This window comes from Amphiura filiformis, chromosome 8, assembly GCF_039555335.1.
Source record: "Amphiura filiformis chromosome 8, Afil_fr2py, whole genome shotgun sequence".
In the NCBI taxonomy this organism is placed as follows: Eukaryota; Metazoa; Echinodermata; class Ophiuroidea; order Amphilepidida; family Amphiuridae; genus Amphiura; species Amphiura filiformis.
This window is the reverse complement of record NC_092635.1, coordinates 32968304-32993367: the sequence shown is the minus strand read 5'-3', so window position 1 is coordinate 32993367 and position 25064 is coordinate 32968304. Positions and strand designations below refer to the sequence as shown.

The following is a 25064-nucleotide window of genomic DNA, read 5'->3' as shown; positions in this document are numbered from 1 at the left end:
ACAAGTCAAACCTTTCCTAACCACATCCTTTCTAAAAAAAATCTTCCTTACCATGCTTACATGCTATGGCATGGAAAGTTCTGCATTTCAGTCAATTTTTCTTTGAAAAAAGATGAGGACGTTTATAAGAGAGAGAGGGGGGAGGGAATATTTATTTGAAAATATATGGCAATTGTCCTGTAGTAACCTGTACCAAACTCAGTGAACTGATCCTGGCTGCATAAGTTTACTGTAGCATGTCTAGGTTGTGCGCTTCTTAGCTACAAGTCTCTGTGGTTTGGTTAAATGATTTATGGAATAATTGGGTCATAGAGGTATTTAGCATAGTGTACTCTATATCACTAAAGAATGTTTTCTTATTTACCTGCACCCTCAAAGCATCCTTCCCTGGTTTCTAATAAAGCCACAAGACCTATGTTATCTTTGGTCATTACACGGTTCAACATGTCCTCTGAACCTTCAGCATTGGCCATGGCCAGCTGGTTGAATTCGACAGTGTGCTCTTTGACTAAACCAAATCTGTTGATGGCAAAAGTAAACAAACAATCAAAACAAATTTGAACCATACATTTTCTTACTACAAATGATGTTGCTCATAAATGTAATAATTTTATTTGATTCACTGTGCACTGTTATTTGATATGCTTCTATATATGTCATCAACAGAGAAACTTATTTGCACCTTAACAGCCGTTTTAACAACTACTTGTGATATTCTACGATTCCTATGTTTAACTCTCGGACACGACATGAATATTTACAAGCTATGTGTGCATCCTACAAGCATTCCACAAGCGCATGACATTGGGCAACTCCACATGATTAGAAAATTTTTACACCAATCATGCTAATTCTTACTAAGTAGCTGGTCACCAAGGTCGGAGCACACGCATGGAACACAACACAAGGACGCGTACACCCGTGTCCGAGAATTAAAAACACCAACAGTCAGCAGACGTATTTTATAAGTATACCTATAATTTGTCTTATCAAATTTTACATGGAATGCAAATATAAACTTTTGCACTACAAGAAATTATAGTTTCCCCCCAATATTTTGACACATCTCAAAAACCTCTTGAGCTGAAAGTGTTTGTGACTTGTGGATAACTTCAAAACCCAACCGATAGTAATCAATAGAACGTAGATGAAACCGCTGGTTCTGCCAGGTACCAATGCAACAGTCGACCAGTGATTGAAATTTGAATCCATCCCTTACATAAATTACCCATTTCCTCAACATGAACCACATGTAACTTTTCATACTACTACTGTGAATGGACCATTCCATTTGAAATCCATACACAACATGTGGAAAACATCATCTTAATCTCCCACACAGCGGGTGTAGATTTCAAATGGAATCACTCCTTCAGATTACCCATATTGAAATACACACTCCATGTGTGGAAGGTTAACATCCTTTCTTCCATGAGGGTGTATGGATTTCAACTGGAATAGCCCAATTAAAAAAATTACAGCAATAATGAAAACTATGTATTTGCTGTCGTAGTGCATGTTAGAATATGACCGTTGCTAGGTCAACTGGCTCACGCTTTCTTTATTACGAACCACTGATCGAAATGATCACAACACAAAGCCTATGGCATATCAAAATTCGGAACAGGTGTATGAGCCCAGGCTTGAGCCAGTAACCAAAAACCTTACTAACGTACACTACCGCAGGGAATAGAGAGGAAGACTACTTACTTGCTAGTTCTGAAAAATATGGCACATCCATCAACATATTTCTGTTCATGTTCTGACATTGTTTTTGCCCTTGACTTAGGACTGAATACACCCTCGTAACCATGCTGCTTCAGAGTCGGGTAAAAGAAGTTAAAATACTGGTCTGTTTCCACCTCCTGGGAAAATAAACAAAAAACACACAACTAAAAGTCAGATTAAATCAAGTAATAGAGAATGATTTGCATTGGGAAAAGATCAAAATAAGGGATCAAACAAAATCATCAATGACATCTTAATGTAAAGCTTTTATGTCGAGCATATCTAGGCATTAACAGCTGAAATCTACAAGATAATGCTGACGAAACTTCGGCCAGGCACAAGTGATCTGGTGAACGAAGGGGGTCGCCGTAGATAGCTGGTCGGGGAATTTTTGCAGGACAGTCAAGTGTAGCCAACAATCAGGCTTATTTCCCTGATCGGAACCGGCTGTAACAAGATCTTTTGTCATGGGTCATCTGCCCCATCATTTCCAGATGAACCACGGGGAGAGCAGAATTATTATTTTTTTGTCCTGCAGGGAATTGAACCAGGGACCTCTTGCACCATAGGCAAAGACCTTAACCAGTGTGCCCCAGTATTTCCTTATTTGTCATGAAACTAAAAGCTATTCAAAATAATGTCACTGATTGTTATGAAAAGTTTTTAAACCTCTCTCCATCCGTAACGAAACTAGTTCTGTTCATAGGGTGTCATCAATCATTTTGATTTGTTCCCTAATATGCCCAAGTGATATTAATTAAACCAAAAGGCAAAACTGAAACATTAACAAGTAGACCTTTACACAAAGAATAATCAAAACCCGCAACCAAGTTCTCATATATATTAATCACCAATTGTTTAAATTCACGATAACACTTAACATTACCAAATGCCTGTTTCCCATCACAAAATTCTCACAAAACAGGTGTACAAGATCAGTTTTTAGACTTGTATCCAAATGCAATTTATAAACCAATTTATAAGATCACAATATTACACCAAATGCCTGTTTTTCACTTAATTCTCTCAAAAAAGCAATTCACTGTGTAAAAGACGATTCGAGGAATAACACTTCAAAATAACAGGGTTTCACCAGATTTTCTCTAAGGAAAAAAACATAATTCAAGAACAGTTTGTAAAATCCAATCCAACAACACATTTTTGTAGGCCTAAGGTGATAAAAGCCTATGATAGTTATAGGAAGTCATTCATCACTGTAAATCCTTAAATACGTATGCATGACACTCGCAATCTGTGCAAGTGGATTTATATCTCTGTATTTAAGATTGCTACACAGTCTGTCAATGTCTATTTGCTCTCTCTCTCTCTCAGTAGACTTGTTCCTGCTTGCCCACCAAAATGCAGTCTACTGCTTAGTAATAAAGTGATGTAAAATGATACGCAACAAGAAATGCTACATTTATGAAACAGCTCAAATACTGTACATTTTACATAGGTGACCCATACATACATTGTAGAATAAAATGAGGACAATGAGCGATCAAAAAAATTGGAAATGGAAAGAGGTTTTTTTACAAGCTGTAATTTGTATTTTAACAAGAAACTAAACCCTTTGTGAAAACCTGTAAAATGGTTGATATGATGGAAAACATCTTCTATTACACGTATGGCTTCTTACGGTCATGGTAAACAAGGACACTTTTTTTTGTTGTTCTTGTACAGAAGATTTTTGTGAATTGATGAGGGAGGGATGTTTTTTTTTATTGTTCTCATTTTTTTGATATGCAAAGTTGGCATTGCTTGCATTACTTTTTGATGCATTCTTGGAAAGTTAGAAGTTAGAATTCAACTCAAACTTCTTTCAAGTGATTCATGAACATTGCTAACTAACTTTTTTTATCATCAAAATGAATTGCTGGGGCTTTAAAATCAAAAGTTACACCAAAAAATAGAAGAAAAAAAAATTACTAATTACTTTCGATCATTGCGCTAAGTAAGTCTGTAAATTTGTTGCCCATGTTAATTTCAAACAAGTTCAATTTTCCAACAAGAACATAAAATATGACACTGCCTGGGCTCGAACTCCTACCGTCATGCAACAGAGTCTGGACTGCCACAAACTCAGCATTGAGCAGAACAAAATGATTCAATTAGTATGACCGAAGAGTTCTGGATATTAAAGTTGCAGCAAAACAACTCAAATGGTGCCCACTACATTTAAGACCAATTCACATACACCGTCAGCAATAACTTGTATAACAGCAGATAGGCACCACTGCAACAACGTCATGCACATAATCCAGGTGTGAGGCAGGCATTTCTAAGAATTGTGATTCAGACAAATTAACAAACAAGCTTAACTTGTGAATCAACTCAATAAGGGTAGCTCGATAATAGTAAACACCTGGATTAAAATACATAAACATCAACCAAACATATAATTTCTGCATAATAAAATCAACTTCAAATAGTTTGACCTTTTATTCTGGATATATCTTGATAGATTATGAGAGGCAAATAAACAAGTCTGACTTTTATATCAAAAACAACAACTGCTAGCACTGTATTAGCAATTTTGTATTTTAATTAAAATTTACTTGCAAATACTTCAGGAAAGTGAAGAAAAAACAGCTTGTTTATGCTGAAGAAAAGTTGGTTAGAGCAACTGCCACATGGTGTAAGCAGGATCTGTGGTGAAAGTCAGGCATGCTGTGCAGCATTCTAGAGCTGTAACGACTTTGATACTTTTAAAAGTTGCAGCTTTACAATTTTGTAAGACATGCATCTATTCTAATTAACCAAGTAATGCATATTCAATATATGCTTCTGTAAACAAAGACGGCTACAATTTCAAACTGAAACTGAAAAAGTGTACAATGCTCTAAGAAGTTTCATAATTGCTGCTTGACTTACTTTTTTTGATTTTATTTGATTTGTTCAGGTTTTGACAACCTTGGATAGCCCAAGAAAGCCTCTGTTGAAGCTTATTTCCATTGGGGTCCATTTGAACACTGGGACGGATTGGGAACAGTCAGGGGTTAACACCCTACTTTTTTCGAAACTGGCTGCAAAATACATGTACATGTATGGCTCTCTGCACACAGGACCGACTGCTTTACGTCCCCTCCGAAGGACAGAGTACTTTCATAATTCATTTACCCAATTCTAAATGAACCATGGGGAGAGCGGAAGTCTGAATTTAATCTGCAGAAGTTGCCAATTGATTTCAGATTTTTTTTTTCCCAAGTCAATATCCCAGCAAATCACCACCGCTGGGAATTGAACCCGGGACCTCATGCACTAAAGGCAAGTACCCTAAACCATTGCGCCACGCTTTCCCTCTAACATATCAGTTAATTTGAAGTTTTATGAAAAGCAAATCACATGCGACTCCATTTCCCGTGTACTACATTCTCCAACCCAACCTAATTTCTAACCCTTACCCAACAAAACCAGTTTGCAACCCAATATACAAATCACCTGTAGCAGATGCTATCAGCACTGTCATGCATAATTACATCAATGGCCCCCATTTTTTTCTACTTCTTTATTACCCGCCCACACCCTGATTTTCATCTCCACCAAATCAAATGAGAAACTTCGTACACAATTCATCCGATCAGATGATATCTGTGACCATCGTGAATAATTGAATCCATTTCATGACCACTTTTCTCCAATTTACTTCTTCGCTATCAATTTCCACCCACCCCCACAAAATTACATAAGGCAAAAAACAACAACAATGTATTGCCTTAACGTTACAAAACCAGGATCGGTCAATATTTTTAAAGTAAATATTTTGTCACACTCTATATTCAAAACCGCAAGATCCCCTGTAAAATATGATGGTAAAGAATGATTTACACGGTTTGACAAGCTCAATTTTGGGAATATATGCGACTTAAGGAGTACAAATTACAAACAGGAAAACTGTTTGCAAATTTTATCCCAAAAATATGAAAATTCAAGTATTGAAGAAAAAGAAGAAATCAATGCAACCCTAGATTTTCCTATTTGTGGATCGGTCAGAAAAGGGCATTATAACATTTTTTGGCCAAAAAAACATATATTTTACCTGTAAGCAGATGATATCTGCACTGCCATGTATAATTTCGTCCATGATCCCTTTTCTCCTGTACTCCCAACTCAGCGCCCATGTAGGACAATAACCATAAATCTGTTTGGTCGCATATTTATCACACAGCACATTATAACTCATTACAGAAAATATACCTGAAAGAGAGGCAAAACATTGGTGAAATTAGAATTCTAGGTTAACATATCACCGTCTACCTGTAAGGGATAGCTTTTTGAATTAAATCTGGATGCCTAGCTTTACATGGGAAGCTGGCTAAGTATTAATTGGATTGAGCCCAGACAAGCTTGTTTTTGTTATGATCACTTTCATTTCAATCTGGTTATACAGTTATATCATTCATATACGGTATTTGATTTCAAACAAGGATATCAATTAAGGACTCAGTCACCCACCTTTGCAGGGTTTTTTTGTGGGATGAGTGCACATCATCAGACACACCAAATTGCATTGCGAATATAAGGAATGTCTTTCTGATATCAAATAATTTAGATTTTTTTGAAAGTGAAAATAATACTAATTTTATGGCAAATTATTAAAAAATTATGAAATTCAACAAAATACAGTTTTGAAGTCAGAATCACCTCAAACTTACGCAACTAAATATAAGCGACTGCAAGACCATGCATCCCATGTGACCATGCCGAACTATAGGCACAAAACCATTGGCAGGGTGATGGTCACACACATGGCTTGCTACCTCGGTGTGGTGGTTGGCACCCAAGGGGTCGGGGAAAACAACCTTTCTGTTGATCTTCTTTCTTCCTCCCTTCTTTCAACTTAAGCAAAAACCAGTTTGGAGGTTGGGGTGTTAAGGCATATTTACAGGTGGTTATTGGTAAGTATTTTTAACATCTATATTTCATTTTACCCACAAGGAATTTTTTTTTAAATTTAGGCGCACATTATCAATATTTTAAGGCCCAATGTCCCAATGTCAGCCACTCGACAGATAGGCTTAATGGAAGCAATTTGCCAGTAGTGGATGGGCAGTTAATATTATCACATTTTGCTTCTTTTAAAGTCACCAGGTAGGCACATATAGGGGCATGAGCACTATTGAGCAATTAATGGAATAAAAATGGTATAATATGTAATTTATGCCTATTATTTCTCAAAGCAAAATTGATGTTGAGACACAAATATCCCAGCATTAAAAATTAAAACTTTTTTTATTTTCTTGTAAAGATGGAGAGAAAGGATAAGTCTGTGGAGAGATAACTCCGAAGATAAGATAGAGAGAGACAGAAAGAGAGAGAAAAAGAGAGAGCGAGATGAAATTGGAATAGTATGGCCATGCATTATTTACACAACTAGTACCTAGAGATGGTAAATACTTAGAGTAAACTTGACATTTAACGAGAATTCATAAACAAGAAAAATTTTAATACTGATTGCAACTAAATTGAAGCAGGGAATGATGATGCTGATAATGTCCCTATGCTTGAAGATAAACCCCATGAAGTGTTGTCATGCCCCAGCTTCATCAATGCACTGCACTTTTTGTTGCAGCTACCGCTGATACAATCTCAGCTTTATTAATCGCGTTTGTATGTATGAATTTCAATTTCCACACATCATCCCTTCAGATCTATTCACGAGACGTTTCAGTATTCAGCTCGGGTTTTTCTCCCACTTTGAAATTACTGGCATCTTTTTAATATCCTGGGGCTATAATAACAGACAAGACACCATAAAGTTGATCAAGAAGTAGGTTAAAGCCAAGATGATATGCTCCTGACGACAGCAGGTGTGTGGGCAGGCAGCCACACAATTTCCTCTAGGTAGCCAACTCTACGTCAATTATTTTGTAGTTTAAAGGTGGGTGGTCTTAAGCACTGGAGGAAAACGTGGTCGCGGTATTCGCAGCCGCAACTGCAGGGTTTTTTTTGGGTGCAATTGCGTTTTTTCCCAAAAAATTTACAAAAATTCGAAAAAAAGAAGTTATAGACCCTCAATTACTTATTATTGAAGGTTGGAAGTTTTTGGAACCAGAGAAATACTGCTACTTAAAAATATATAATGAAACTTTTTTTTTCAAAGCTGAACAAAGTTTCACATTTTAATTACTGTTGCTTCTATTGAACAGCCAGGGACATATTGAATTAACATGCATTGCTAGCTGTTGAATAGAAGCAACAGTAATTAAAATGTACAACTTCATCCAGTTCTTAACTTTTTGTGTGTGTTTTTTCAGGAAATCACATTTTTGTTTGTGCATTTTTGGAAAATCTTGGTGCGTTTTTTGGCTTCCAAAATTGTGTTTTTATCCGGTGCTTAGGTGGACCAATCATATCACATGATGCTTTCTACCCCATCAGTCAAACATTTTTATTCCCTGCTCTGTGATAAATCGTTGAGATTTAGATATTACAAGCAAAAATGTAATAGAAGAGTACCTGTTCTTTGGGTACACCACCCTGATACCACTTTTTTTGTTTTGTTCATACCATCTAAATGGAACATCTCATGCTGAAAATGTTATTCGGGATAAGTGTGGACTGAGGCTGTCAACCACCTTATAAAGATCCACTAATAAGCCACACACAAAATTCCGTGAAAAAAATCCTGATCTGCCCAGGTTGATAATCGTCTTTTGTCGGGCAAAACCTCCCAAATTGTAATTCAACTACCCACAGTAAGTACTTGTTCTTATTTCATTTAGGTTTTTGTCTTTTAGATAAATAACTCTCTAGCTACTGATATACTGTGTATTGTGTGCATGCTATATTAGAAAATTACTTTTATTTAGGTTTCAGTCTTTTAGATAAATAGCCCTCCGACTGCTATGCTGTGCAAGCATACTTTAGAAACCTACTTCTAATGTATACTTACCAGCAGGTCTCGTTCTGTCTGGGTGTGCTATGTGTAGCCAAGGCCGTGTTGGAGGCAGTGTGGCAGGAGCTGCAAACAAACAAACAAACAAATACACAAACATTAAGAACCACACTAGTCTGCATAATCAAGTCAAACATTTTTGTCATACATGAATGTACTGAATTTACCAGTTGATTTATATAGATACGGTATGCAGCATTATTTAACTTGAAATAATTCCTGATCACCTGTGAGCATTCTGTGGTACATGGACCATTTTGTACCAATAGGATAATCAGAGCATCTGCACTTTAGAACTTGGAAAGACTGACATCAACTTACAATCCGTCTACTCTGAAAGTACAAAGTACCGATGCGGACGTCGGACACACACATTGTGCCGACTTTGAAGGCACACATACCTCAGCAGAGACGCAGCACTGCGCACTGTTTACACGCGTGTTGTCACTTTGTACTTCAGAGTGGACAAACTGTAGACACCACGATGAAATTATACAATGTCTGTGTAGACTGTGTTCTTACATGTATACACTAAAATTAAAGACTGTGGCCAAAGTCATAGGGCAAGTCAAAACTGTAACCTAACCACAAAATTTGAACATACAACATGTTTATACTGAGCACCTCTCATTATTACCACACTTTCCCCTTCACCCGCATTTGGATCCTCTCACCTTCATCAGGTCGTTTCTACTGCACTGTAAATACAGGGTAACAATTCACAACCCACATATTTAGTGGGGAGGGCAGAAGTGCAGAAAATTATTTTGTGACCGTCAAGGTCAGATATTGAATGCCTGCACTGTATTGTAGTAGGCTAACTTCCGGTGTCGCCCGCAAAATCGTCACCCGAACTGTTTCTATTGCGACCGTTACCACGTATTCACCACCTCAAAAGGTGGATGACAGTTTCACTCGCATCACCTTTATCCAATCTGTTTCTGCTGGGGCTAAACCATGTATTCCTCGCATCACTCCAAATTCACTTGAATTCACCTGCAACCATTTGCTCAGTAGAAACACGCTGATAGAGTGAAACAGTCAGCTTAATTAAAAATCATTAAAATCACATCTATGGCCTAAAGGGTGTATAGGTGCACTAATTAAGAAAGAGAAGATTTTCCCTCCAAAATAACATGAACCTGTTGAGATTGAAACTTGAAAACGCTGCATTGTCAAACTTGACATTTATTATAAGCATAATGGAAACAAACCTTTAGTGTTGAAGTGCAATGTGTGTGGGTGTATTATTGATTAATCTAGCAAGAAGATAGCTTAACACTCAAAACTCTTGATTACACAGTAAATTTATCCTCATAATATCTCTCAATATCACTATTTCTAAAGCCCATGAATTTATCATGTGAGCAGGATGAAATTTGACTACTTTATACACTACATTAATCAGCAATAACAAAAAACTCATCAAAACACAGATTTATACAAACTACTTCATTAAGATTCAATATTTTCAATTATTTTGTTCGAAAGCAGGACTTTATCATACATGTAGCCCTGTATGCAGACTGTCATTGAACAAACACCTTAGGGACCAGTCAATATCTATACCAAGCCAGTGAGGAATATGGAATTTTGGGGTGCTTTTTTCAGATTCAAACAGAAGAATATAACTTTTTCAGAGCTGTATTTCTGCTTTAAACTATAAATTTTAAACAAATCTGGAAACGCTGAAATTGCTATGTTGACTTCTCGACTTAAAAGGCCCGAATTGCCCGAATAATGTATGTTGAACTGTTCAAACTTGATTAAGTTTTTTAAAGAAGCAGCAGCGTAACCAACTCTGGTAACAATGCAGCATGTGGGTTGAAAACAAAATGCAGGTATGCGCAACATTGCAAGTTGCATAATAAATCAATTGGGAAAAAGAACATTTACACCTGACATCGGAACGATTATTATGACACACACTGTTTAAAACCTCAATTCCCAGTCGTTTAATGACTACACATAGCACACATGGGATGTAAAAACATATTTTTCTTTATCCGGGAGGAAAACTGAGAAAGGTGAAAAATCCGCAAATCTGAAAATAAAAAAATCTCAATATTCTGAAATTCAGCGGAAATCACAGCCCTGCATTTTTTTTAAATAAAGAAACTTAAGATATTATGGGGAGGTTAAAGTTCACAAAACAATGGTGGAATTTTAACTTCAGGAGTATTTTGTGATTCTAGCATCCTCTTTTCTGGTATGTTTGAGTAGATATCCACAAAAAAAGTAAATTCCTAATATTTCAATTAATTCCAATTTGAAGGTAAGCAAAATTTTGTGTATAAAGCCTACATACATTGCTCCAATGGCCACTGTGATGTTATTATTTCTGTCTGTTAACAAAACATACAAATTTGATGATATTTTTGCTAAGCGAATGGATATCTGCAAGAAATCTTTGCCCACAAACATTGCGTAGCCAGAGGTTTCCGATGGTATAAAAATCTAAATCTTTTTTTTTAGAAAAGTGTGGGATGAGGCTGTTAATCATGAAATGCCACTTAATGAGCACACACGATATGGGGGAGGGGTGACGATACGAAACATTTTGAAAGAAAGCAACGGTGGAATGGGAAGTTTGGTCCCAAAAAATGTGTCCACATAAATATTGACCAGTCCCTAAAGTTGAGATCTTAAACTTCGCATCCATATCCCCCTACATGTGCTAGACATTAATGCTGCCACAAAATAATGATATCAAAATCATGTTGGCAGCTTGATGGAATCATAGTTGCCAATGTATAAATTATAACAACATTTAAGGTCATACATGCTGGGAACATGATGTTTTGCATAAAATGTAGACAAAACCTTCACATACTGGATTTGTCTTGGCCATTTTCCAACACTTTTCTCTTTTTGTAAGCCTTTAGGAAATTATTCTGCCTATAACTACTTTCTATTTTAAAAGAGTATTTTAAAAAGAGTATTTAAGTCTACAACACAATAGGTAGTGATTTTGTTGGAAAATATGAATCACTGCTTTGCCTTGCTGAAATAAGTAACAGCTTAATAACAAGTTTAAATTTATTATTCTTACAAAGCAACTCTTGACACATGTTTTATAATTGTGTACTGACTGTTATTGCATGGTTTATTTTGTTTTTATTATTTTTATGGGTGTATTTAATGTCTAGCTTTATAGGTTTTTATTAAAATGGAACTGAAAAGGTAGACTGTCAGAGTCATAGCACTTGGTTCTTTTTGTGGCTGTCTGACCTTTTAGGTTTTCGACTGCACTAACAAAATTAGAACTGATCATTTTCCAAATTGGTCTCTACAGACAAGATAATGCACTGATATCAGGAACAATGTTTGGATGTTTCACCTGAGGGTATAACCTTGACCCCGAAGAATAGGGACTATTATGGGACAGGTGGTAGAAATTCCCTTTATCAATGTTATGTCTCATAAAAGGAGAATGCCCTCTGTCTCAGTTCATCTTGGAAGTGGTCCAGTTGGGATCGGACTTGCAGGTTGTGAAGCAGCACACTTGATTGGAACTTTGCCATTCTCAGGATTTTAAAATCACTATAATATTCAGCCGTAATGGGCTTATTCGTTTGAAATACACACCCACACTGAGGAAGATTTAGAATTCAAACCAAATTGATTTTGAATTCCAACCAAATTCAACAGTTTAAAGGTCCGTTCATACTACGCCGCAAGTGCTTTGCGGTATACTGCAAAATACTGCATTGCAATATCGCAATGAAGTTAAATACATTTTAACTTGGAAATGCGACGAGTTACGTTGAGTTGCGGCAAATAGCAATCCATATATATCGGTAACGCACCACACCGCCTTCAGATATCCAAACATTTTCATCCATTATTTATAAAGTGGGAAAGATTTATTCAAAAGGTTTTTGGAATTTCAAACAAAATGTTCTCATTGGATTCAATGGTGCAAAATTTAAGTGGATTTTATACACTGGAATTGAATTAACATTTTTAAACAAATAAAACAAGAAAATATTTCCAGCTGGATTGAACACAGTGCAACTGGTATTGAGATGGCAGTGAAATATTCCACAGGGGGTATGTGGATTTTAAATGGAATAGCCTATTCCAGGAATATGGATGGATTACAGCAAACAATAACATAGTACAAGTACATAGCTGGGAGGCAACGGTAATGGTTGAAAACATCAAGGTCCTGAAAAGTGTTATTATTATACACATAAGACCTTCTTGCAAGGCTGCAAAAAATTGTGTTCTTTGGGAACACAAGCAAAATTTCTTGTCTGTATTTCTCACATCAGGAAGCAAATTTGCCTCCTAATTCAAAGATGTCCATCGAAATCCAAATATTTTCTGTGGAATGAGCTTCCTGGATTTACACCTGTTTACCAGACTGACCTTCATGCATCAAAGGATGAATTGATGGATGTCATGCTTTGGCACGCAACACTAGAACCATTATACAGAAGTTCAAGTACCATGAAATTCTTTGTTATTATTAATGCACATTTAAGACCTTCTTGCAGTGTTGTAAAAAGATTTTATTTCCAGGGACAATAAGCATAATTTTGTATGTATTTCTTACATAGGGAAGCAAATTTTCCCTCCCAATTCTAAAATTTCCCTCTAAATCCCCAAATAGCCCTGGAAGTGCAAATGAGCTTCCTGGATGACATGTTATGTTTACCAGGCCTTACCTTCTTGCCTCAACAGAAGCCAGTTTCACAAGGGCTTACAATCGATCTTACAATTGATTTTACCACATGTAAATCCCTATCAAATCAAACGTAAGATCAATCGTAGATATTTGTGAAATGGCCCAGGATGAGTTAATGGTTGCCATGCTTTAGCAAAAACTACTATAACCCTTAAATACAGAATTTCAAGTGGCATAAAATTTGCAAATTTATGTGACTTTTAATTTAGTAAATGTCATAAAGAGGAAGGATGCATGCCTTGTTGCTTTTGCATCAGCTAATTCGATGTTAAGTATTGTCTGTAATAAATTTGTAAGAATTAATCTTCAAATGAATATTCAACTATAACATGGCAAATAACCTGATGGAAGTTGCAAGTTTACAATTTGTGACTTTGCGATTTTAGACATTCAGCAAATGCCAGTGTTCAGTTTCATCACATGGTATGACATTGAAATTTCTGCATTTTGGTCATTTTCATGGAAAAAATGAAGGGGAGTTTATTAGAGAGGGAGTCACCTATTGTAGACAATACTGTAGATATTTTTGTAACCTGATTATATCAACCAACAAATTGGTTTGACTTGGTCGGGCTGACAAAAGAGACAAATTTGCTATCAAAAAACCAGAATGGGCTGACATGGTTATTGCAAAGGGGACAACATGCCCAAATGTTTGACTGCTACAATCAGAAGATCATATTAACACAATGCATAATGGATCATCATATAACACGTGACTTTAACAAAATATCTACAGTAGAGAGTACTTACGGCTAACATTGTCTAGCATGTAAGATAGCAACCGACTGACGCCATTGTGCTCATTGTAAATGGTTAGATATTCTGTTGACAATGGGTTGCCTTTTAGGCCCAGTACATCCAGGTTAAATAACCTCCCCAACTCATATGGAAGTGCTCTTAGGTAGTTGTTGTTGAGCAAAAGTTCCCTGAAGAGGAAAAAAACAATACAATTTATGGTAAATAAATAATACAACTTTCCTTTTACTTGGATTTTTGAAGAACTTTCAGGCAGGCAACTCTCTGGTACGCATCATACTAAAATGTGAAGCGTCTAATTGTTCATAGTTCCATGTACTTACAGTTTCTGGCAGAGAAGAATGCCAGTTGTTTACATTTTGGGAGCGTGCACAGTGCAAACATACTAAGTGAGTTCTGATTGGCCGATTCAATGGTCTGACAATCGTAACAACAAACCAATTATCTGATTGGCTGATTATGTGTCAAAAAGTTGGTTGTCGCAAAGCGGCACTCTTGAAGGGAACACAAAGCTCTGCGTATGTCGCTCATTAACAGGGCGCTCACATCATTAAGAGCAAAAGACTTTCGTACTTCTCTGGAAGTTATGTAATGGTTACCATCGAGCCCATAGAAGAGGCAGGCAGGTGGGCAAAGTCACCGCAACTTCTATGCACTCGATGACCATTGGGTCATGCTGTCATTGCTGATTGTTGATCAGGGTGGTTGTTAATCACTGTGTTTATGTTCGTATACCCTTGATGCACAGCAAATACCTCTGAACATTTAGGGCATTTACAAACTTTATATGTAGCTACTTTTATTGCTGGAGCTTTGTCCTTAATTCTAAGTACCTTTTGAAATGTGTCAACTGCATCTACTACATTGTACTCTCAGGAGAAATAAATATACCTTCGTATTCCCTACCAAGTCTATGGCCCACAAAGCAATGAAACCAGATTTACACTTTAGAAGGTTATGAATACCAGAACTCTAACTCTCAGTTGTAATTTGTACACAACACATACAAACAGTTTGATCCCTAGACTTTCCTCTTCTGTACAATCTTTATGAGAAACGTTAAATGGAAGGCGAAACCAAGTTGGCCAGTTATGTTAAGCTCTAACCTTAGCCGATGCAAAAATATTTTGCATCCATGAACATTGAACAGGTTTTATTCCACAGCTGTAAAGTAGCAATACTATCATGCATTGACACTCTCTGCAATTTCTGCTTTACACAAAAAGTACAACCAAACACCACAGGACAAAACATTTCCAGGTGAACTACTATAGCGGAAATTTGTTGTGAGGTTTTTATTTTCACGCACGCTTTTCAAAGTTAATTTCAGAACCGTGAATTTCAAAGCCTGCAAAAATATTTTTCACTCCATACCGTTTTAAAATGTGTAGCTGTTTGAAGCTGTGAATACAAGAACCATTAACTGGTAAGAGCAGTTAAAATCGTGAAAAATTAACATCCTAAAATATCCTGCTATATATAGTATCTTTTTCACAATTTCACAACATTCACATATCGGTGTACATGTATTCAACCAGAAATATTTAATATGTATACACACAAAACTTCAAAGCATGAACTGAAACAAAAACAACCACCTGAACAAACCACAAATTAAATTGCTGTCAAATCATAATCTTGTAAGTTGTAAATAAACAGAAACTGACAGACTTCATGATAATAATAATAATGGAAGGGGTAGAGTAGGTTTGATATTGGTGGATTTACATCGATTTATTACAAGTACCTGAGTGTCACAAGGTCACCAAGTTCTACGGGTAAACTACGCAGCTTGTTATGCGAAAGGTCCAAGTGAATGAGGCAGTTGAGTTTGCAGATTTCTGCTGGCACTCGCATCAAGTTGTTGTTATTCAGATAGAGCGCCGTCAGGAAGTTTAGGCCCCACAACTGAGGGCTGAGATTTCGGATGGTGCCCACGATCTCCAGCTCTTCCCAGTGCGGTTTCTTGCCACTCATCACCTCATCGGGAGACATGATGCGGTGTTGGCGACGGTGATTATGACCATGATTGTTGTGGTTTTCTTTTGGCATCCCGGTGGTTTTTTCTGTAGAATAAATAAACAGTAAAAATAAATGCAAAGTTACATTAACGAGAATTGTACTATGAGAAATACCCTTCAGCACTGCAATCAACAGAAAAAACATTTTCACACAAAGATTGAACAATCAGCGTGTTTATACTGAGGCTACTGAGCACCTTGCATTAACGCGCTTTCACCTTCACCCGCATTTGAATCCTCTCACCCATGACCATCATCGGGTCGTTTCAAATTCTACTGCACTGTAAATGCAGGGTAACAATTCACTACCCACGTTTTAGAGAGCGGAAGTTCAGAAAATAGTTTTTGTGACCTTCTAAGTCAGATTTTGAATGCTCACACTGATGCAAAATCGTCACCTGAACTATTCCTACAGCCAACATTACTACTTATTCACCACTATTAAAAAACATCGATAGGTGGTTGACACACTCACTCGCATTACCGCGCATTCAACTTAACCCGATCTGTTTCTACTGGGGCCGTTACCGCATATTCCTCTCTTCACCCTGAATTCACCCGCAACTGTTTGCTCTGTAGAAACATGCTGATTGACTACATAAATGTGACATAATCAACATTATAGAAAATGAATTATTTGCAAAACAAAACCAACTTTACTATCAATGTATCATACATAATAAAATTCTGAAAATTCTATCGAAATACAGACTTCCTGAAAATGTAAGGTAAGTGCTTTTCAGCATATCAACACAATAATTAGTGATACATGTAGCTAAATGACTGACTCATTTTACTGCATGCATCCCTATTTCCCCATTACGCAAGTCTTGAAATTTAAGCACATTTTTATCTTCTGCACACGGTAACAGCTCGTAGTAATCGCATGAAATGTTCTTCCATTGCATAATTTGCATTACAAATACTGGTACAATCATCATTATAATCTCTAACTGCTTTAGGGGATCTCTGTGCTCACCAAATTAAATCACCTCAAGCTGATGATGAATGCACATCCACCCACATCATGACCCACTACCACTTCAGATGTTTGTGACATTACAGCTCATTGTATATCCAGCGCACCTGCTTACGTCGTAATTAATAGCGATTTGAATCCCATGCTCATTAGTAATTTCACATAATGTACTTAATTAATATCGTTTAACTAATAACTGATTCTTAATTACATTAATTGGATTTGACAGTCAGTATCTTTTTTTTCCTTTAAAATAATAAATGATATAGTGGGTGAAATCATTTTGCCTTAAGGGGGTACTACACCCCTGGCCAATTTTGTGCCTATTTTTGCATTTTTCTCAAAAATTATAGCGCATAGGTGACAAATAAAATATGTGTATTATAGGGGCAAGGACTACAACTACTGCGCTGAAAATTCAGCAACTCAAGGCAAGTAGTTATTGATTTATTGATCAAATATTGGGTTTCCCTCATTTTTGACTGTAACTCCACAACTGTTGTCTGTGCTGAAATAAAATTTCCAGTGCAGTATTTGTAGTCCATGCCCCAATAATATACATATCTTACTTGTCACCAAAGCACTATAATTTTGAGAAAAATGCAAAAATATGCTCAAAATTGGGCAGGGGTGTAGTACCCCCTTAATGTACGATCTTTTTTCAGAATATACCTTTATTTTTTTCAAAACCGATTTTTTTTTGTGGCATATTTGTAATACTTACACATGTTCCAACTTAAATCTATGAGCAAACTGGTAAATTCGCCTTATTTGTAGTAAAACGGTATGATTTTCTGTTGGTCCGACATATTATCATAATTTTTCAGATTATGATAGTATGTCAGAACGATCATAAATCGTAGTTCTCCAGTTTGGTTACGCTCTCCATATGTGGAGGGAGCGTAACCAAACTGGCTGCATAGGAAACTAACTCTGAGGCCACACTCGCCGTCCTAATCCAAAAAGATATTTCGAGTGATAGGTGAAGTTTATGATGTTGTTTCTTTGCAAATTCCCAATGTTTTTCGCGTCCAAATGTATTGGGAACTTTCATAATGATTGAAGAAAAAAAAGAAAAATCTAAAAATTTAAAATGATCGTACATTAAGGGATCTGGAATGAGCGTTTCGACAGTATTTTTTGTGGGACACAAGAGCACATCAGACATATCGAATTGCATTCTGAATACGAAGAATGTCTTTCTGATATCAAATAATTTTCATTTTTTGAAATTCACGATATAATACAAATTTATAAAATTTGATATTTTTCACATTTTTGATACTGATAGTAACAGTCCTCGAAGTAAATCTTATATATTCTTAATGGATCTAAAATGAGCGTTTATTGCGTTTCGACAGTATTTTTTGTGGGACATGAGAGCACCTCAGAACTATCGAATTGCATTCTGAATACGAAGCATGTCTTTCTGATATCAAATAATTTTCATTTTTTGAAAATCAATTTTATGACAAATTACAAAAATTTGATATTTTTCAAATTTTTGATATATAGCAGTCCTCAAAGTAAATTATATAAATCTAATGATATATTCTTAAAGTGTATGTAGCAGGGAGGAAAAGCCGACGGTCAATTGAAAATTTTGACGTTGCATTTTGAAGATATGGATTTTTTCCCCAAAAGACCTTATTTTTGTTTGGTGTTTTGGGGAAAAAATCCATATCTTCAATACAAAAGGTCAAAATTTTCAATTGATCGTCGGCTTTTTATCCCACCTACATGTACATACACTTTAAGTATAAATCATTAGATTTATAAAGTTTACTTCAAGTACTGTTGAATATCAAAAATATAAATTTTTAATGATTTGCCATAAAATGTGTATTAAATTGCAAAATTCAAAAAATCAAAATATTTGATATCAGAAGGACATTCTTCGTATTCAGAATGCAATTCGATATGTCTGAAGTGCTCTAATGTCCCAAAATAAATACTGTCCAAACGTTCATACCCCAGCCCTTAAAGCAGTGTCTTAGGCAGGATTTGAAGGTTTGGGTGTGTAAATTCAAAAAATTAGGTGTGTAAATTTAAGATTTGTGTACAAAATTTTTTTTGGTGTTTTGGGGGAAAAAAATCTATATATCTTCAATTCGAAAGGTCAAAATTTTCCATTGATTGTCGGCTTTTCATCCCACCTACATACACTTTTTAAAAGTACATATCATCAGATTTAAAAAGTTTACTTCGAGTACTGTTAAATATCAAAAATATCAATTTTTAATCATTTGCCACAAAATGTGTATTACATTGCAAATTTCAAAAAATCATAATTATTTGATATCAGAAGGACATTCTTCGTATTCAGAATGCAATTCGATATGTCTGATGTGCTCTAATGGCCCACAATAAATACTGTCCAAACACTAATACCCCATCCCTTAAGGCTTTTAAATGAGGAAATAGATTTTTAGTTTTATTTCAAAGTTAAGTGATCAGATAGCTATGTTTGCACAGTATTTTTTGTGGGATATGAGAGCACATCACACATATATATCAAATTACATTCTGAATACGAGGAATGTTCTTCTGATATCAAATAATTTTGATTTTTAGAAATTCGCGATATAATACAAATTTTATCCCAAATTATTAAAATTGTTTGATATTTAACAGTCCTCGAAGTAAACTTCATAAATCTAATGAGATGTACTTATTGTGTATCTAGCTGGGAGGAAAAGCTGACCATCATTTGAAAAGGTTGACCTTTTCGTATTGAAGATATAAATTTTTTTCCCAAAACTAACTTATATTTTTAGGTCATATTCAGAATGCAATTCGATGTCTGATGTGCTCTCAAGCCTCTCATGTCCCACAAAAAATACTGTGCAAACGTTGCGAACCGTTCCCTTAAAGTGCAATTACAAACTCTCTCTTTCTATGTGTGAGTGTTTGGCTGTGATTGAGCACCAGCCTTCCAGGGCTCAAAGAATAAGGGTGGTGGCTGGGGAGAGGGGCAATGGATGATTCGCCATCATATTTTTAACATCATGAGCAACACTCAATGGACGTAAGACAAGGGCAGTTTTTCTGAAGAAATTGGTAAAATAGCCATCATGTCATGTGTCAATTCTATGAGCCCTGTTGAGGAGAGTTGATCCTCTTTTTTACATTTTTTTCTTTACTTTGAAGAAAAAAAATGAAAATCGAAAATATTAACATAAAAGTTGCTCTGTTTGAAAGACATGCATTATTCCCACGGAATCCCACCATATATAAGAGAATTTATCATTCAAATCATTCTGAGAAATCCAGGGACCAACTATCATTCAATGACAATGATATTAATTCCAAGTGTAGTACTACTACTAGGGGAATACCAGTAAGTCAACAACTTTTCAACTTGAATGAAGATGGATGATTCGTTCACGTCCGAATTTCAGATGTCTTAATACCAAGATGTATTCTTTCACTTGAAACTAATAAAACAGGGACTGCCTTTTGAGCAGGCGGCGGATGACATGATCGAGCCGGCAACTCGTGAAACCGCCCGGCCGTATGGCATTTTCCATATACTCGGTTAGTTTTGTGGGGTTCATTATCGAACCCCAACGGTTTTAGCTTGTATTTATATTATTTATCAACATAGGCCTATTTGTTTGTGATATTTCAAGCGTTTTAAAATTTCAAAATAATCCCATTCAATTACACGGTTGTGATGAAAATTTACTGAATTTAGGGAATGCACGTCATACACCACCTGCTTTTGAGGAGAGCGAGAGCAATCGCTCTTTACTGCTCTCCTTAAATCTGATATAGGAGAGTGATTTTTAGCTCTCCTTAGTTGACCAAGCTATCCTTACATTCTATATTGTAAATGCTCTAAACTGACTAAACAGCTCTCCTTGTAGGCTCCAAAAGAGCTTTCTAATGCTCTCCTACATGTATGTACAAATTCCAAAAGATAGTCCCTGATAAAATACAGTCTTTCAACTCTAAAAAGTAGCAGCAGGGATATAATGTGCGAATGCAAAATATTGTGATTATGTGCATGCTTTGCATCACGTGACGCGGCGCAACTCTGCGCACATGTCCAACGCAGTTGAGGCGCATTCGGTATTGCCAGTACTGTGTAAAACAAAACACAACTTTGTTGTCAAAATGGCACTTAGATTTTTAATTATTTTGAATTTTGGTGCACTAAAAGCAGACATTATACTTTTATAGATTCATTGGTGCAAAAATATGCACATTTAGACCATGCACCAGATCTAGCTTTTAGAAGCGTGAAAGTCTTACCACTTTAAAATATCAGGATGTTTTGTGTACCGGGGTATATAGTTTTGACATTTTTTAACTAAAAAAACAGAGTTCACTTTTGACAACATTGTACGATTTTTGTGACAAGATAACTCGAAAAATATGCAAGAAAAAATAAAATTTTGCACTATCGTTTAGAGCACATCAAGGTCTAGGGAAGGTTTTCTCATTTTTTCAAAATATTTGTTTTTAAAAACAAAAATATACACCATTATGTGCAAAAACCTTCCTAGTAAGTTCATGTCTCTTCATGAAAAGCTAACTGAATTGTTTTTACTCCGAACCGATTTTTATTTAATGTTGTCACCAAAAAATTGGGCTAAAATAGTGAATTTTTGTGATTATTTCAAAAACTCAAGATTTTTGAAAAAATATGACGACACCATGGGATTCTTTGACTCATTTCCTATCCAAAAATGTATAGGTTATATACTCTGACCTGAGAGTCTCAGACTCTGACATACAATTCAGAAGTAACATTTGATGCTCGCAAGCAAAGGTCCATGTTCTCCCCCATTACTCTGGCCTCAAAATCTCACAAGCGCTAAATAAAAACATCCTTCTTTGACTGGGTGAGCGGTGAATGACAACGTGTTGGGTCATATTTTTTTACATAAGTTACAAAAATACTGAATTTAACGCAAAAGTGACCTCACTTGTTTTCAGAAATTATGTTCACAACAGGAAACTCAAGATGGACTGTCAGTAGGGCCAATAAAAAAAAGAGTTATTTTTTCGGGTTTGTAGTGTCCCTGGACCTAGAGCTACTTGGATCATTCATGGTTGACTATAAAAAAAATTGTCACAGCATCAGAATCAAATGAGAAAGCATGGTGCAAGAAAAGCTCCATCAGAGGGAACTGATCAAGGACCAAGGTTGTACAAAAAACAAACTTGTTGCATACTTGTAGTTTTTGACATTTCCAAGAACATAATTATAATTTGGTAGCTTTCTTTGAGACTTTGTTTTTTATGATTTATATTATAAATTATAATGTCATCCACACTCGGCAGTCCACGCTTTTTAATGCGTGCCGGTTCGAAATTTTGAAAATTGGTGAAAGCGTGGGGGTTTAAACTTTTGGGTAAAAAGCGTGGAATGATATAAAGCGTGGGATTAAAATAAAAAGCGTGGGGCTTCTTCCAACTTACAGTATATTTTTTATTGAATGATAAAATAATCATAGTTCCAAGAAAAATCGCCAAAACTCGCACACAATGTCGCAAGATAAAATTCCATTTGATGCAGGCTAGCGCTTGTTTAACGAGTATCCATCGCATAATGTACACAATATCCTCCCCGGAAGGCGGAAGCCCTGCCAAAACACATACGTCATATGCAAATGTACGATTTTCCATGACATGTTATTTTTCTTTACACTGATCGTATATGAGTGACGTCATAATCATGCATAATTGATTGAGCGAAGCAGCACGGAAGAAGTATGATATAGTCGCTGTCAACACAGCGCACGTCAAGTTTCATGAGAAGAACAACATTTGAACAACATAAAAGTACAGTTATTCATTAAAATGCTTATTATACAGTACAGTAGTAGTTTTTCACATAATTATAATTTGCATTGTTCACGTAATGTATCAACTTATGGAGAGAAAAACATCGGACTCGCACGTGTGAAATAGGTGCAGAATTCGGCGTACTTGATTTAACCAACTTGCGTGTGACTTCGTCAATGTTTACAAATAGCGGAAAAAGCAAAAAGTGGTGGGGTCAAGAATTTTCAGTATAAAGGGTGCCTCAGTAAAAAGCGTGGGGGTCAGGAATTTTCAGTATAAAGGGTGCCTCAATAAAAAGGGTGGGGGTAAAAGAAAAAGGGTGGGAGTCAAACCCCACTGCCGAGTATCAGACATGCCAACTTTGAAATCCAGATTCCCGTACTCAGAAGAACAAAAATCCGTATTTTGCACCCAAAAACCGTATTTTATAAATATGTACCTTTGCATACCTGCCAACCCCAGAAACCCCAAAAGTAGAACACATAATTGCGAGGGAGCACTTGTGCGACCGAGCACGTAACAGCCAGGGGCCCACCTCACAAATTTGCAATGAAATTTGGCAATACCTAAGAACCATTCCATCAAGTAATAAATCAATACAGAAAGATGCTTCCTTTACGAGTTATCACTCATTGAAAGTGCTACTTTGCTATACTTTACATAGAAAGCGGCCATCTTAAAGTCGTCATATTTCCTTAATTACATGACTGATCAAGCTGATTTTCGAATATGTGATGCACGGTTGAAAATAAATTATTAAAAGATTTGGTGACCTCAGTCGACCTTTGACCTTCTATGTGACCTTTGACCTCACGGAATTGGATAAAGTATGTAGACCAAACAAATTGATATATTTCTGGAAACATTGGGTTTTGTTACTTCTAATGTTGTTAGAAGCATGCTTTGTTAAAACTTTCCAGAAAATAATTGATCATCATCATCATCATCATCATCATTATAGAATCAGTCGGTAGACCTGCCTAACATCGGATTAATGTCAATGTCAATTAGAAGACTGTACTGGGTATAGCAGTTGTCTATGCATGGTTAAAGAAAAATATTAAAATATTACAAATATTAATGTGCCACTGAGTGCACCCTTGAGAAAACAAAATCGGAAAGCATCTTGCAGGCTTATTCTGACCTAAATAGTTAACTAAATATCTCCAGAAGACATAGCATGTGTAGCAGTTAGATGAAGATGCTTAATAAAAAATATTAATGTGCATGAAAAATCTGCAAGTCAGAAGAAAATTATTCTGGAAAGCATCTTGTAGGCCTATTAAATATTTCTTTAATGTGCATGCATGAAAGTGCGAAAGTCGGAAGTAAAAGGAGGTCGGAAACCTTCTTATATGCTTATTCTTTTGCACCAAAGGAGCTAAATAGTTAACTAAATACCTTCAGAAGACATAGCATTAGGTGGTTAATAAAAAATATTAATGTGCATGAAAAATCTGCAAGTCAGAAGAAAATTATTTTGGAAAGCATCTTGTAGGCCTTATTAAATATTTCTTTAATGTGCATGCATGGTGCGAAAGTCGGAAGTAAAAGGAGGTCGGAAACCTTCTTATATGCTTATTCGTTTGCACCAAAGGAGCTAAATAGTTAACTAAATACCTTCAGAAGACATAGGTGGTTAAAAAAAATAATAATGTGCATGAAAAATCTGCAAGTCAGAAGAAAATTATTTCGGAAAGCATCTTGTAGGTCTATTTAAAAATAATAATTTTTAATGTGCATGCATCATGGAAAGTCGAGAATAACGATGTAGGCAACCACTTTAACAGACCAAGAAAGTGGTCAAATGATACCAGTAATTCAGTCGGTAGACTAATCTTGCAGCTGTTTATCTTTTTAAGACACAACATTTTATTATTTTGGTCAAAATTCTGGAATACCGTATTTTTGGGGGGTTGACCGTACCACCGTATTTTTCACGTTTTACCGTACAAAATACGGTGAAACCGTACTAGTTGGCATGTCTGCGAGTATGCATCAGTATTACATGTATGTATACAGTATACAATGTCAATGATATTGATTATTTACATTTATTGTTTTTTTAATGACGGCAAATACACGATATATATCTTATTTTACTTGTTGGCGCAAAACAAGTGCTCTGCATGGTGGATTCGTTCTACAGTTTTCAGTAGACCTATTGTTGCACTTTTTTGCAGCGCTTGT

At 36.0% G+C, this 25064-nt stretch overlaps 1 protein-coding gene across 1 annotated transcript in view; it reads right to left on the bottom strand.

The window, feature by feature from the left end:
* The window catches only part of LOC140158968 (CCR4-NOT transcription complex subunit 6-like), a 32185-nt gene that overhangs the window by 6511 nt on the left and 610 nt on the right, over positions 1-25064 (bottom strand). The window contains exons 2-7 of the mRNA XM_072182269.1: positions 15826-16144; positions 14073-14248; positions 8624-8692; positions 5768-5925; positions 1711-1865; positions 365-519 (exon numbers count right to left, since the gene is read on the bottom strand). Coding sequence (XP_072038370.1) covers positions 365-519; positions 1711-1865; positions 5768-5925; positions 8624-8692; positions 14073-14248; positions 15826-16130 — 1018 coding nt within the window. The 5' untranslated portion in view covers positions 16131-16144. The remainder of the gene's footprint in view (positions 1-364; positions 520-1710; positions 1866-5767; positions 5926-8623; positions 8693-14072; positions 14249-15825; positions 16145-25064) is intronic.